The 13,715-nt window shown below is 38.0% G+C and overlaps 1 protein-coding gene across 1 annotated transcript in view; it reads right to left on the reverse strand.

Annotated features, from left to right (window-relative positions):
- Positions 1 to 13,715, reverse strand: part of FBN2 (fibrillin 2) — a 2,449,070-nt gene that overhangs the window by 417,069 nt on the left and 2,018,286 nt on the right. The window contains exons 45-46 of the mRNA XM_044060803.1: positions 10,369 to 10,494; positions 5,401 to 5,517 (exon numbers count right to left, since the gene is read on the reverse strand). Of these exons, the coding sequence (XP_043916738.1) occupies positions 5,401 to 5,517; positions 10,369 to 10,494 (243 nt within the window). The remainder of the gene's footprint in view (positions 1 to 5,400; positions 5,518 to 10,368; positions 10,495 to 13,715) is intronic.

The raw sequence follows: 13,715 nt of genomic DNA on the forward strand, positions 1-13,715 counted from the left end.
ATCTCCATTCAAGCTTGAACTCACACTGAATGATTATACAAAATGGCACTGATCTCACACATGCTCAGTACCTTATATGCATGTGCTCTCAGACTACAGTGGCTGACTAGGTACAATATACACACTGATTTAACATCCTCCCTCTTCAATTTTGTTCAACATGCAAATAGGACAACAAAAACATTCTGAGAGCTGAACAATATTCAAGTCCAAGTCGCTGTGTATTCTGGATTTGGTCTGGAAATTCTACCCGATCTGGTAACATAGAAACTTTGACTGGGTTTAGCAACAGGGACAGTACCTGGGGATTCTTTCACAACTGGAACATTAGGGATTATATCAAAATTATTTGAAGGAAGCACACGGTCCTTTTCAATTCGAACAGGTGTAGAGCCACTCTGGCAACTCATCGGCACAAGCAATCTGCTGTGTCACTGGTTCGGAAACAGGTAACACATGTCTTCAATTCCATCTGAAATCCATTTCTTTCTGTTGGATGACGTAAGATCTCAGTTCCTCACAAATGTTCTTTATGATTCTCACTCAGTGGTATCCTTTAGATGTCTGCATTCTCACAACTTCTCTTTGTAGTAGTTTTATTTATTTATTTTATTTTATTTTATTTTACATTTGTTGACCGGGCTGGTCCAGCTGGATATATGTCCATTTTCAGCAGAGGCCCGGGGAGAAAAGCTCCAACGAAAACAAATATTAGTTATTTTACATGACTGATTCTAAAAATACAGGTACATCACAAATTTTTAGCAATTCTTTACATTTCTTTACATTGCTGATTGAAGAAATGTTCAACTGGTCTAAAGGATTTACTGGTTTTGTCACAGTACAACTTTTGTGACTGACGTTTTCTTGAAAGTTGAGCCTTGACCACTCTGCTGTTCTTTACATTTGGTACTAACAACTGTTTACAGATTGGTAGAGCTTTTCTAGTCTGTCTGGACATTAGTCTCTGAGCAGGTGAACCAAGCAAGTTGTTTTGAGGAATGTTTCTGAGATTGAGTAAGTTAAGAAAAACATCAGCGCCATCTCTGAAATGGACGTTCAGCTAACCCATTGGATTGTGGACACTCAGGACTACTAGTAATATGAACAAAGTCCCAAGACTCAACAAATTTCTTAAACTGCTGACTTGTAAACTGTGCACCATTGTCAGACATGACTTTTTGTGGGCTACCATAGACAGAAAATGTCTCTTCAATGTTGTAATGACTACACTGAACGTCGTTAGGAAGTAGGTCAATTTCAATCCAATCTGACTAAGAGTCTACTAACACTAAGCAGTGTTGACCATTCCAATCAAAAATATCTGCAAAAAACGTCTACCATGGTAATTCAGGAATTTGGTGTAGCTGAAGTGCTTGTTTTTGTTGATGTGGTTTGGTGCTGTTGCAAATTGAACATGTTAGAGTTTCCTTTTCTATATCCTTGGCTATAGAAGGCCAAAATATAGTGTCTCTTGCCCTTCTTTTGGATGAATCAGTACCTGGCTGACCACAATATAAAATGTTGTTATATTCCCATTGTAATGCTGTAGGAATTATCACTCTTGGACCTTTCATGGGGATTTCATCTTCCATTATGAGCGCATCTCTGTAAGGAAAATACTGCCGAATGTCAAGTGGTAAACTGGTTTGTCATGCTGCCCATCCTTGACAGTTAATGTTTTTCACAGCTTCTGGAGAACTGGGTCTGAAGCTGTGTGAGTTCTTATTTCATCAAGCTGTGATGATGAAAAATTTCTGACCTCCATGACTTCAAAGTCTCCAGTTTCATCTTCACGCTGCTCTGTCATATGTCTGGGTGTGCATGACAAAGCATCAGCAAGGTACAAGAATTTGCCCTTTTTGTAAACAATATTGAAATTGTACTTTTGCAGTGTTACACCATGCATTGCAATCATGCTTTGGCTGTATGCATTGGCTTTTTCAGAATTGTCACTAGTGGTTGGTGATCAGTCTCTATTTGGATAGGTCTGCCATAAATATAATCATTTAACTTTTAACATGCGAACACTACTGCTAAAAGTTCTTTCTCTATTTGTGCATAATGCATCTCTGTTTGGGTTAAAATTCTGGACACATAAGCGATTGGTATGACTCCTTGAAGACATGCTGCACTAAGGCCATACTTTGAAGCATCACTAGAAAGAGTTACAGGTTTGTGAACATCATAATATGTCAATTTGGGTGGACTGGCAATTTTCTGCTTCAGAATATCAAATGCTCTTTGGTGTTGTTCCAACCAGGACCAGTGTACATTTTTGTTTGTCAGGTCATGTAATGGTGCAGAAAGCTCACTCAAGTCTGGGATGAACTTTCCTAAATAGTTGACCATACCTAGAAAACATTGTAAAGATGTGACATTCTCTGGAACTGGCATCTCAAGAATTGCTGTTTGCTTAGATGGCTCAGGTTGTAAGCTAGAATTGGTAAACAAATGTCCCACATAAGTAACTTCTTTCAGTTTGAATTTACATTTCTGAGGATTCAGTTTAAGATTTACTTCATGTGCATGGTCTAGAACTTTCCTGACACTTCTGTCAAATTCGTCTTCACCACTGCCCACAACAATAATGTCACCTGCTACAATAGCACATGGATAACCAGAAAAAATATGCTCCATAGCACATTGAAAGACTTTACTGGCAGAACTGATTCCAAATGGCATTCTCAAAAATCTGCATCTACCAAATGGTGTACTGAATGTGGTTAACAATGAAGATTTGCGATCCAACGAAATTTGCCACCTTCTAAGACTGAGAAAACAGTGGAATTTTTCATGATGGTGGCTACCTCTTCTACTGTATGTATTGGATGATGAGGATGCTTAAGTGCTTTGTTTAAGTCTCATGGGTAAATTCATATTCAAACATCATCTGAGCTTTTCTTTTGAGCTATGACCATGGAGGATACCCATTCATTCAGTTCTTCTGCTGTAGTAAGGATGTCTAAATTCACCATTTTGTCTAGTTCTACTTTTACTTTACTCTGCATTGCTACTGGAATCTTCTGTGCTGGTCTGACAACTGGACTTACTTCATGGTTTAACGTGATGGAATACCAGACTGGAAGTTTACCAAACTGGTCTTTGAAAATATCAGCATAGTCACTAAAAATATTCTGTTTAAAACTATTGTTGTTACTCATACTTACATGGTGAACCTCTTTATTAAATAAAATCAGTCCCATTCTAAGTATGTCTTTGAGGCCTAACAGTGATTGCACATGTCTTTTGACTATGTAAAACTGTAAGTCATAGCTGTTTCCAGCAGAATGGCATGGCAGAACTACTACGCCATCAGTTTGAATCTCTTCACCACCATAAGCAACTAGTTTTGCATACTTCGCTGAATCAAGTTTCTCACCAGCTTTAACTTTACTAAACATTTGTGCTGATATAACATTGCACTTAGATACAGTGTCTACTTTAATCTCTACGAGTTTCCCATTAATTTGTACAGTACAAAATATTTCACTCTTTGACACTAATAATCTATTCTATTAACTGTTTCATCAATCACAGAGGTACCATCAAAATAGAAAGTTTGCTCACAGCTCTCGGAGTTTGCTACAGTCTCTATCTGATCTACTTGCTTCTTCAGATACTCTCTTTTAACATAAGTCTGTGACACTTTAGACTTGCAAAGCCTTCTGAAATGCTTCCATGTTTTACATTTGTGACATTGCTGACTGAAAGCTAAACACTTTTCCCGTTTAGGTTCATGACTGTCTTCACAATTGTGACAGTTAACAATGAGGTTAGGTGTGGTACTACCACTCAGTTTATATTTCTTTTTCCTCCCAACCCCATGTTGCACACTATCAACATTTGTACTAGCAGATACTGCAACCATGCTTTTCTCATTTGTAAGGATATTTGTATGCTTTTCTGTAAGCTCATGTGTTTGGCAAATCTCAACGGCTTCACTCAATGTTAATTCACTATCTTGAAGCAAAATCTTTCTCGCTGCATCACTGTTAACACCACATACATGACGGTCTTTAATCAACTCATCTCATAGATCACCAAATCTGAATGGTTTTGCTTTATTTCTTAAGTCATGAATATATGCTGCAATAGTTTCACCAGGCTTTTGATTTCTTGTGGAAAATTTACGCCTTTCCATTGTGATATTCATTCAAGGTTACACATTTCTCTAAATTTACATTTCAAACACTCAGGGTCTTCCTGCATTTCAGCCTGTATCACAGTATGGTGGTTCTCCCCTTCCCCTGCATACACAGCAGGTGCATGCACAAATGAATGTTCTTACTCAATGGCTTCTGAGTCAGCTAAATTGAGAAGTATAAATGCTCTTGTACGTATGTCTTTATCAGAAAATGCAGCCTGTATGAAAATATCATATTCTTGCTCAAACATTTACAAATTCTCACAATATTATTATAAAAAAAAGTGGTTCAGGGCTGCAAAATCCTTCAGCAATAACAACAAATTTCTTTTAAACATAAGTATAGAACTGGTACTTGTAATTATTCTCAAATGCACAACAATCTCTTCGAAAATGCTTTATTTTAACACTGCAAGTACCTTGAACATTCAGGACACTTCGGACACTTCAAAAATTTATAGTTACTGCAAAAAAATCATATATTGCGAAAAAAGTCTGTTTTAGCTTTTTTGAACATTTTCAAAACTTTGGAGATTATTTCAAGCACTTTAATCAGTATGTCTCTATTTTGGACATTTCAAATAACTCTGTAATTATTTTCAACACTTTGAATGCTATGCCACATATCTGGAAACTGAAAATCATTTAAATGAATTTAAGTACCTTCAAATAACTGCTGACCTGTTTGCAAGTTCACTCCTGTATATTACTTCACTTCTAACTGCATACCTCATGGTTTGCGAGCTGCTTCAACTTTGGATCCCATTCTGACACCATGTCACATGTCTCGTGTATTCAAATGAGACACTGAGGCACAGGACAGGTTCAAGTCATTTATTGGACATAAACACATCAGGAACTGTAACTGGAACATATACTAAGAACTTCATACATTTACTGACTGACTCATTACTTCAAACACACTCACGTGTACCTCCATTTAAGCTTGCACTCACACTAATATACAAAATGGCACTGATCTCGCACTTGCTCAGTAACGTATATGCATGTGTTTTCAGACTACAGTGGCTGACTAAGTACAATATACACACTGATCTATAATGGATAACCAGATTACACTGTAGGAAAAATTCCTGGCTGAAAAAAAATCCACTTCAACATGGATGCCTTTGCCACATCATTTCAGACATGGAAAAACAATTATAGAAAATTATTAGCCATTTCCAGTGATGTATTTGTACTACAAAGACCAAGTTGTTATCAAAACTGTGATATGATTTAAGTTTTCTTACCTATGCAATCATTGTTTTCAGAAAGTTCAAATCCTGGGTAACAAAGACAATTGTATGATCCTACTGTGTTCCTGCAGGTTCCATTCCCACAAGGTTCATTTTGACATTCATCATCATCTGGCAAGGATAACAAAAGTAAAAGAAAATAAAAATTAAAATGGCTACATTTTCACATTGCAGTCGTAGAACGTTAGTACTCATATGATTTTATTCAAAACTGCATGAATTTGAAAACCCTTCTCTAGAATGACTTGTAATGAATACCTGGACAATCACAGCATGATATGAATACCTGGACAATCACAGCATGATACGGATACCTGGATAATCACAGCATGATATGAATACCTGGACAATCATAGCATGATACAAATACCTGGACAATCACAGCATGATACGAATACCTGGACAATCACAGCATGATACGAATACCTGGACAATCACAGCATGATACGAATACCTGGATAATCACAGCATGATATGAATACCTGGACAATCATAGCATGATACAAATACCTGGACAATCACAGCATGATAAGAATACCTGGACAATCATAGCATGATACAAATACCTGAACAATCACAGCATGATGTTATACATCAGACTGAGTATTTGGAAACTGATTACCGAAAGAAATACAGTTCTAACAGGAATCTGAACACAAAGGTGTTGATAGTCCCTTGGACACACATGATCAGCACACATTTAGCTTTAAATTACTGAAACGGTGAAACAAATGTCAATTTCTGTTCTATACATTGAGATTTAAATCACATTATCCTATTACAGCATTGTTAGCTGAAATGCAAGCCAGTTTGGAAAGGATGGCATTATATTACATATGCAGAAAATTACATATATACTACACATATATTTTGTATGTGTTTATTATATTCTGTGGTTAATATTGCTGTTTTGTGCAGTAACACCAGGCTGCATAAGGCTCACTACAAATCAACATATGCTCTACAGTTTTAACCTCATGCTAAAAGGAACTGACATAAAAATGCTTCATGCATACATTTTGAATTAAAATAACTGAAAAACTAAACTTCACTATGCCTTTTATTTGTCTGATCCATTTGGATGTCATTTTGAAACCACACACTGCTCTATCTGAAAATTACAGGGCAAATGATTTTATCTAATACTACTTCAATCCACATATTATTTTTTCAACTTTCTTATATATAAGTTGTTATCTTGAGTTTTTGGAAAAACACAATATGCTACCTGCAATTCTTTCATATATATATATATATATATATATATATATATATATATATATATATATGTTTAATGGAGTCATAAAATATTATTTCCACTCTTACCTCTTTCTCTCTGCCTTTATATCTATCTTTAAATCTATCTGTACATCTGTCTACATTAGAGACTTAACTGGGGTCTGGCCAAAGGGGGTGGCTACCTTGAGAACAAGCTATCTGGTGGAGGAGATACTGCATGTATCGCTCAACGGAAGCACTTAATTTGAGGCGAGTGTGGTAGCAACTGTAGCAAGCTGCTTGTTACAGATTTGGCAAGCAGCTCGCTACAGTTGCATGAGCAGAAAAGAGACTTCTTTGTTTTTCAAATTTGAGAAAAGTTTTATATATTTATCTATGCATTTATTTATTTATTTTTACCAAAAAGATAATATCTGAAGATAAGAACACGTAACCTGAAAGTGGTCCAAAGTAACCTTGTGTAAGCTCCTGTAACATAGAGTTAAACTTAGTGTATATTATCAACACTTGTTACAGGTGGAAAGTCATCTCCTAAAACAGGCGAAGCTTTATCATCAGTTTCTTTTCCACTAAGTAATGGAAAGCCATAGTGGTACACAGAAGTACCGCATTGAATAATAAACTCAAGTCTGGGTCAGGAAAGTTACAAGAGTAACACAGGAGCCCTGCAAACTCATTCTGAATGGTGCATATAATGTATACTGCATACTACATATCCAATAATACAATCCAGGTGGAAGAAGATGAGTTATTTATGTGAGCAGCTGCAAACAACTGTGTAGGCTTTTATGCAACCAGAGACTATCTTCGTTAACATGGTGAAAACAGTAGCTGCAAGACAGAAAAATGCTATCCGAATGAAAAGATTATTCAGGAAACTCCAATGCTCTAGATAGCAAAAAGATCTGTGACGATAATTTAATTTAACATGTTGCAGTCTAATCACTGTGAAATCATTAATTAGTTCTCCCTTTAAATCATCTGGGTCCTTAATAAATACAGGTTTACTCTGAATTAATTCACTTGTCCTGATGTCTTCACACTGCAGGCCATATTTTGAAGCTTGATTTCACATGGCATCTTAGTTTATAAGAGTATCTATCGAGCCATGTCACAAGGATGAATGCAGAGTTTGAATTGCCCTTAAAAGTGAAAATGAATCTGATTGGACTTTGAATTCAGAATTTATGTGGGCAAAGTTTTCCTGCCCTCTAATCAGTGGGCTTTGCAGATTCATGTATCCCTTTACTTAACCGAATCAACTCAAAGTTTACTGCACTTTAGAGAATGGGGCATGTTCCCTGTACTGACCTCATATGAAAAATGTTCACACTGAGTGACATTTGTACTAGCCTCTTTTACAACCATCAATGAGCCTTGAACAATTTTCTGGTGTAGTTATATTTGGCACCAGTTAGTCCATGTAGCATCCAGAAATTGTTTGGGACTGGCTTCCTTGACACAACACAGCAGCATGTCAAAGGTCACATTGCAAGGTGTAAAATGGCACTAACATTATTAGTTTATAAGTACTGCTATGGCTGTATATTAGTCACTGTTATTCAAATGTTATACAGATTTTTATATTTTCACTTCCTGTACTTATAAATGAGTTAGTTTCATATTATTGCAGGGTTTATGTGACACATCATGAGACAGAAAAAAACTCTCTGTTACTCTTTGAGTAGAATGCATGTCATTAGAGATATTGCTAGTTGTTTTTAGCCATTAAGAAGATATACACAATTTGTATACTTATATTTTTAGCAAGAATACCAAGTAATTTATAAATTACAGCTTCATAGCAACTGAATGTTCAGCTTATGCTTGAAATAAAACAGTCACTGATACATGAACTGAACATTATATATCATGAGAAAAGGTGATTGTTGTTGACATGGTTTGTTATGCAGTATTTTATCTCAAAAAGAAACCATCCAGCAAGGAAACACTTGTCCAAATAAAAATCGAGTCTGGCTGAACAAGAGTAATGATGCTACCATGTACCCAGCTGTACAGCTTCTACAATATGGAAAACTGCCCAAGAGATAAAATGTGCCAGAAAATAATGTCTGCAAGTTTTTGCATTATGATCCAATATGGATGAAAAGAAACTGGATACTGCCATATGGAACAAATAGTCTGCTGGCAATCATCAGTCAGGGTATTCTGGGACAGTCCCATTGTGTTATGGCTGCAATCATTTTCATCTTTAATCTATACTTATTTCTGTAATCAAGAGTTTTAGATGAACAAGACTGCTGGCCATATTTTAAATAGTAAGTACTGTACACAAGATATCTATGTTTGTTTTGGCTGGACTTAACTTGATTTTTCTTTACGAGTGAAGGATGTATACAGGCTGCTAGCAGTGCAGCTTTCCACAATTTCTAAATGTGGATGAATTAGACAAATGGAGGTTTACATGTCAACCTTTCTTCACCAAAATGTCACACAAGTGAGTAAAATGTGTAATGTGATCAAACCTGACACTGGAAATATAAAATATCATGAAGTCAGTTGTAGTAATGCTTTCAATGTTTGTCTACAGAGACTAATAGACCATGAATCAATGCTTCTAAATTTCATTTGGGCAGTAAGGAAAATCAACATCTTCTCTTTTTGAGTGCCTGAATGAGTGATGTACCTCATAATAATTGCCCTTGAGCATATTACATGGAATATGAGTAAAATGGCAGCTTACTGATGTGTCTAGAACCATGCAGCAGGGTGACTTACTGCTATGGCTCAAATAAATGCAGTCTGATAGAATGCTGATTCAGGTTTTATGAATGTTGTTCTCAACACCATGGGCATCTGCTTTGCTAGTCAGTAGAGACTGCAGTAAACATGTTAGGCCTAGGAGAACCTTCCTCATGCCAAGCAGATGGTTTATGTTATTACTATTGACAATAAGGGGACCACATGAAACAAGCAATATGTTTGCAGCTGATAGGTGAGGGTGCTCTGGAGCAGTCATAGCATAATAAGTTTGCTACTATTTTCACTTTAATTAGTACTAGTGGCTACTTATAAATAAAGAGAAGGGCTTGTTAAACATCAGGACCTCTTCGAGTCTTTAACAAACCGGAGGCCAGAAGTGATTCATAGAATTATAGACTCATAGAATGTATAAGGAAACTGGGCCATGTGGCCATTTACACCTTGCCAGTAACCTACCTGTAGACCTTGCCTTCTATTTTATGGAATGATAGGCCAGTCATTTTGGGGAATGAATTGATGTAGAGTTTAATTCTGAGAGTTTAATGTTCATATTATAAGTTATGCTACACATCTGATGCAGATCAATCACTGTCCATTGTTACACGGAGTAGGCAGATGTGCCACAAGCCCTTCATAAAGGAGTCCTACTTATGAGAACAGGCAACCTTTGAAAAGTGAATATGGTTCAAGTGAGATCTGCATTGTATGTAGCAATGACATTGCACTTTTTTGTCAGTATTACAGTTATGACATGGGGAATCACTTTTTGACTAAGAGATCAGTCTTACTAACACGCTCTGCCATGCTAATGGATTCTGATAACCTTAGATAATGACAAGCCCTTATAAAGACCTATCCATTATGTTGTAACTCTGCTGGAACAAACAGTAAACAGTCAGCCTTAAAGCACATAGTGCATATAGTGTACTCAAGTAACGCATCCATACCTCTGGCAAGATCCTGATCAAGGTGAAAACAATGACTTGAAATCTGGCTTACCAATACACATGCTCTCATCCACAGAAGCCCTGAAGCCAGTATAACAAATGCAGATATAACGACCTGGCAAATCGACACATTCTCCATGGTTGCAGACATTTGGAATTTCTGAACACTCATTACGATCTGAAAAACAATGGATAAAACAATTCTGTTTATCATGGCATTTAGTTTACTGCTTATTATAATGCACAGAAATATAAATTTATTTAAAATGCATACGGGGAAGAGTACACCATTTTGTCCAGATTTGTATTTTTCTACATCACAAACAGATAATCTCCACAGTTTAAATTTTTATTACAGATATCTGCAGATTTTGTGGAGCCTGGAAGTTAGAAACCTATATCTAAACCTAAACACAACTTAGTTTTCCTTCCTACAAATTGATTTCTACACCGCCAAATACAAGTAACAGGTGACGTAATTAATTCTCACCTTGTCTGACATTCCCCCACTATTATGCTTCCTCACTGTTTATCGTGAGCTTGCATGAAGTCTTTAAGAGTGTACCTCCTTGGCTCATATATCATATGTCATATACTGACCATTACAATTCAGATCTCTGCCCCCACCCCCCAAAAAACAAAAAAGCTGAAGTGTTTTTAACCTTGGCACCTTTTCCCCCTCCCACTGCAGTTAAAACCCTGTTTTTATGGAGCTGCAAGATGAGACAAGTCAGCTATTTCATTACAGATGACTTAGCAGTTCAGTAAACCTGACACTTCAGCCAATCAATGTGAATGAGCAAAAGATTATTCATCTAAATAAATGCTACTCTTCATAAAAGCAACTAATTTATTCAGCCCCTAGAAATGAAGGGAAAAGGCCAGTGTAATTCTGTTTAAAATATGGCAAAGAACATTCATCATATGTCTAGGCTAAAGTTGTGCAGATTCCTTCTTCAGAAATTCTTAAATATTTTGCAGTTCAATTAAATCCTTTTCTGCATGAATAAATATGATGATCTGATGGAAAAGAACTGGCAACAATGTTAAACTGTGGGGATGCAGGGCCTGATTAAAAAAGGTTACCACTCATATTAACCTTTCTGGATTCAGAAGCAGCCATGCCACAGTGCTTTTGCTAGAAGATGTGAGGTGTTGCGATGGGCTGTCTCCCAGGTCCTGCTAGATTTTAATGAGGTATTCTGGGAGACAGACATATGGTAATTAGCCATATGCTCTTCCACAACAGCAGCCTGCTGTAAGACATTTATGCAGCTGAGCAATTCTGGGTATTTTACCATGGCCATTCCTGCCCGCTTGTGGTAATTAACACAGCCAAAAGGCTGTGCTCGTACGTCATGGTAGAGGTAAGTTCTGGGGTGTTTTGCATTGAGGTGGTGTTACAGTGTGTGTGTGTGTGTGTGTGTGTGTGTGTGTGTGTGTGTGTGTGTGTGTGTGTGTGTGTGTGTGTGTGTGTGTGTGTGTGTGTGCGTGTGTGTGTGTGTGTGTGTGTGTGTGTGTGTGTGTGTGTGTGTGTGTGTGCATGTGCATGAGTGTATGTGAGGGGCTGCATGTGTGAGTGTAAGTTTGAATGTGTGTCGGCCTAGGAGTTGTTAGTAGGGGAATTTAGTGAGAGGGAAGGGGCATTTGTGTGTGTGTGTGTGTGTGTGTGTGTGTGTGTGTGTGTGTGCGTGTGTGTGTGCATGTGTGTGTGTGTGTGTGTGTGTGTGTGTGTGTGTGTGTGTGTGTGTGTGTGTGTGTGTGTGTGTGTGTGTAAGTGAATAAATGTCTTTGAATGTGACTGGGTGGGGAGGGGCTCTGAATGTGTGTGTGTGTTGGGGGGACTGGTGTGGCTCTCTTTACCTCCACACCCCCTACACTAACAATCAAAGCCTTCAACATTGTATCAGGAGAAATACTATTGACTAAGGATAACTAACTAATGGGGTTGAGGGGGCTGAGCTAACAGAGATAACTCTGACTACTTGGGTCAGGGGAACATTATACACCAGGAATAACCACTTGTACAATAATGGGACTTAGGTATAATGGGGATGGGTTGGGAAAGTACAGTTGTGTACACTTACCATAAATGTATATGTTCAAGTGTATTCACTGTTGCAGTCATTACATTTGGGTAATCCTGCTGGCAGGTTTTCCTCAGCCGGCCTGAATTCCAAAGTCTTGGGTCGTGCTTCGGCTGCTGTCACCCCTTCCCTGACATCAGGTCGTCAGGGGTATAAAAGAAGCAGCCGACGCCATTTTCTTCAGTTTTTCTTGCCCCAGATGTCAGGTGCCCCTAAAATGGGTAGCCAAACTTTATATATATATATTCAGAAATACACCAATATAAATTTTACCTTCATCTATAAGCAAATACACCACATAGGTTGTATAAATCAGAGAAGGAAAGATAAGATCCAAAAGAAAAAGGGGGAAGGCAGGTGGGTAACCTGGACTGCAACAGTGAATACACTCGAACATCTACATTTATGGTAAGTGTACACAACTGTACTATGTTCTTCGTGTTTCACTGTTGCAGTCATTACATTTGGGTAGAGTCCCAAAGCTATGGTTGGGAGGCTGGAAATAGACAGCAGTAGGAGCAGCTATGAGGCCCTGCAGAACTGCAGTGGCAAAGCCTGCCCTGGATTTAGAGTAGAGTGGCAGATGATAATGCTTTGTAAAGATGTGCACTGAACTCCTAGTAGCTGCGTCTAAAATGTCTCTGGTTGGTACTCCCCTGAGAAAGGCTGCTGAGGTGGCTGCAGCTCTGGTGGAATGAGGCCTAATGCCCTTAGGCACTGGCTTGCCATGGTGTAAGTAGCAGAAACGAATGCAGTGGCCTAACCACTTAGAAATAGTCTGCTTTGAGATAAGCTTTCCTTGTGATCCTGCAGCATATGACACTAGTAATTGCGCTGTCTTCCTGAAAGCTTTGGTTCTGTCCAAGTAGAATCTAGGCTGTCTGTGTACGTCCAAAGAATGCATAATTCTCTCCCCCTTGTTCTGTGGATTTGGGTAAAAGGTTGGCAGATGGATGGCTTGGTTAAGAGCCACACTGGACACTACTTTAGGCATAAATGTTGGGTTTGTCCTCAGGGAGACCCTGTCTGGATGGAAAATGATGAAAGGTTCCACAGCCATAAGCACCTGTAGCTCTGAAACTCATCTTGTAGAAGTAATTGCTAAGAGCAGAGCTGTTTTCCAAGACAAAAACTTCAAATCAGCAGTAGCAGCTGGCTCAAAAGGAGGCAGGGTGAGCTTTTCCAAGACATAGTTGAGGTCCCATGCAGGTACTGGTAGTCTCCTTGGGGGCCTTAAATTTTTGGCTCCTCTGAGGTACTGCCTTAATAAAGGGTGAGAAAAAAGTGGTGGCTCTGTATTGTAATGAGCCAA

The sequence above is a fragment of the Protopterus annectens genome, chromosome 2.part0, assembly GCF_019279795.1.
Source record: "Protopterus annectens isolate FY-2018-M chromosome 2.part0, PAN1.0, whole genome shotgun sequence".
In the NCBI taxonomy this organism is placed as follows: Eukaryota; Metazoa; Chordata; order Ceratodontiformes; family Protopteridae; genus Protopterus; species Protopterus annectens.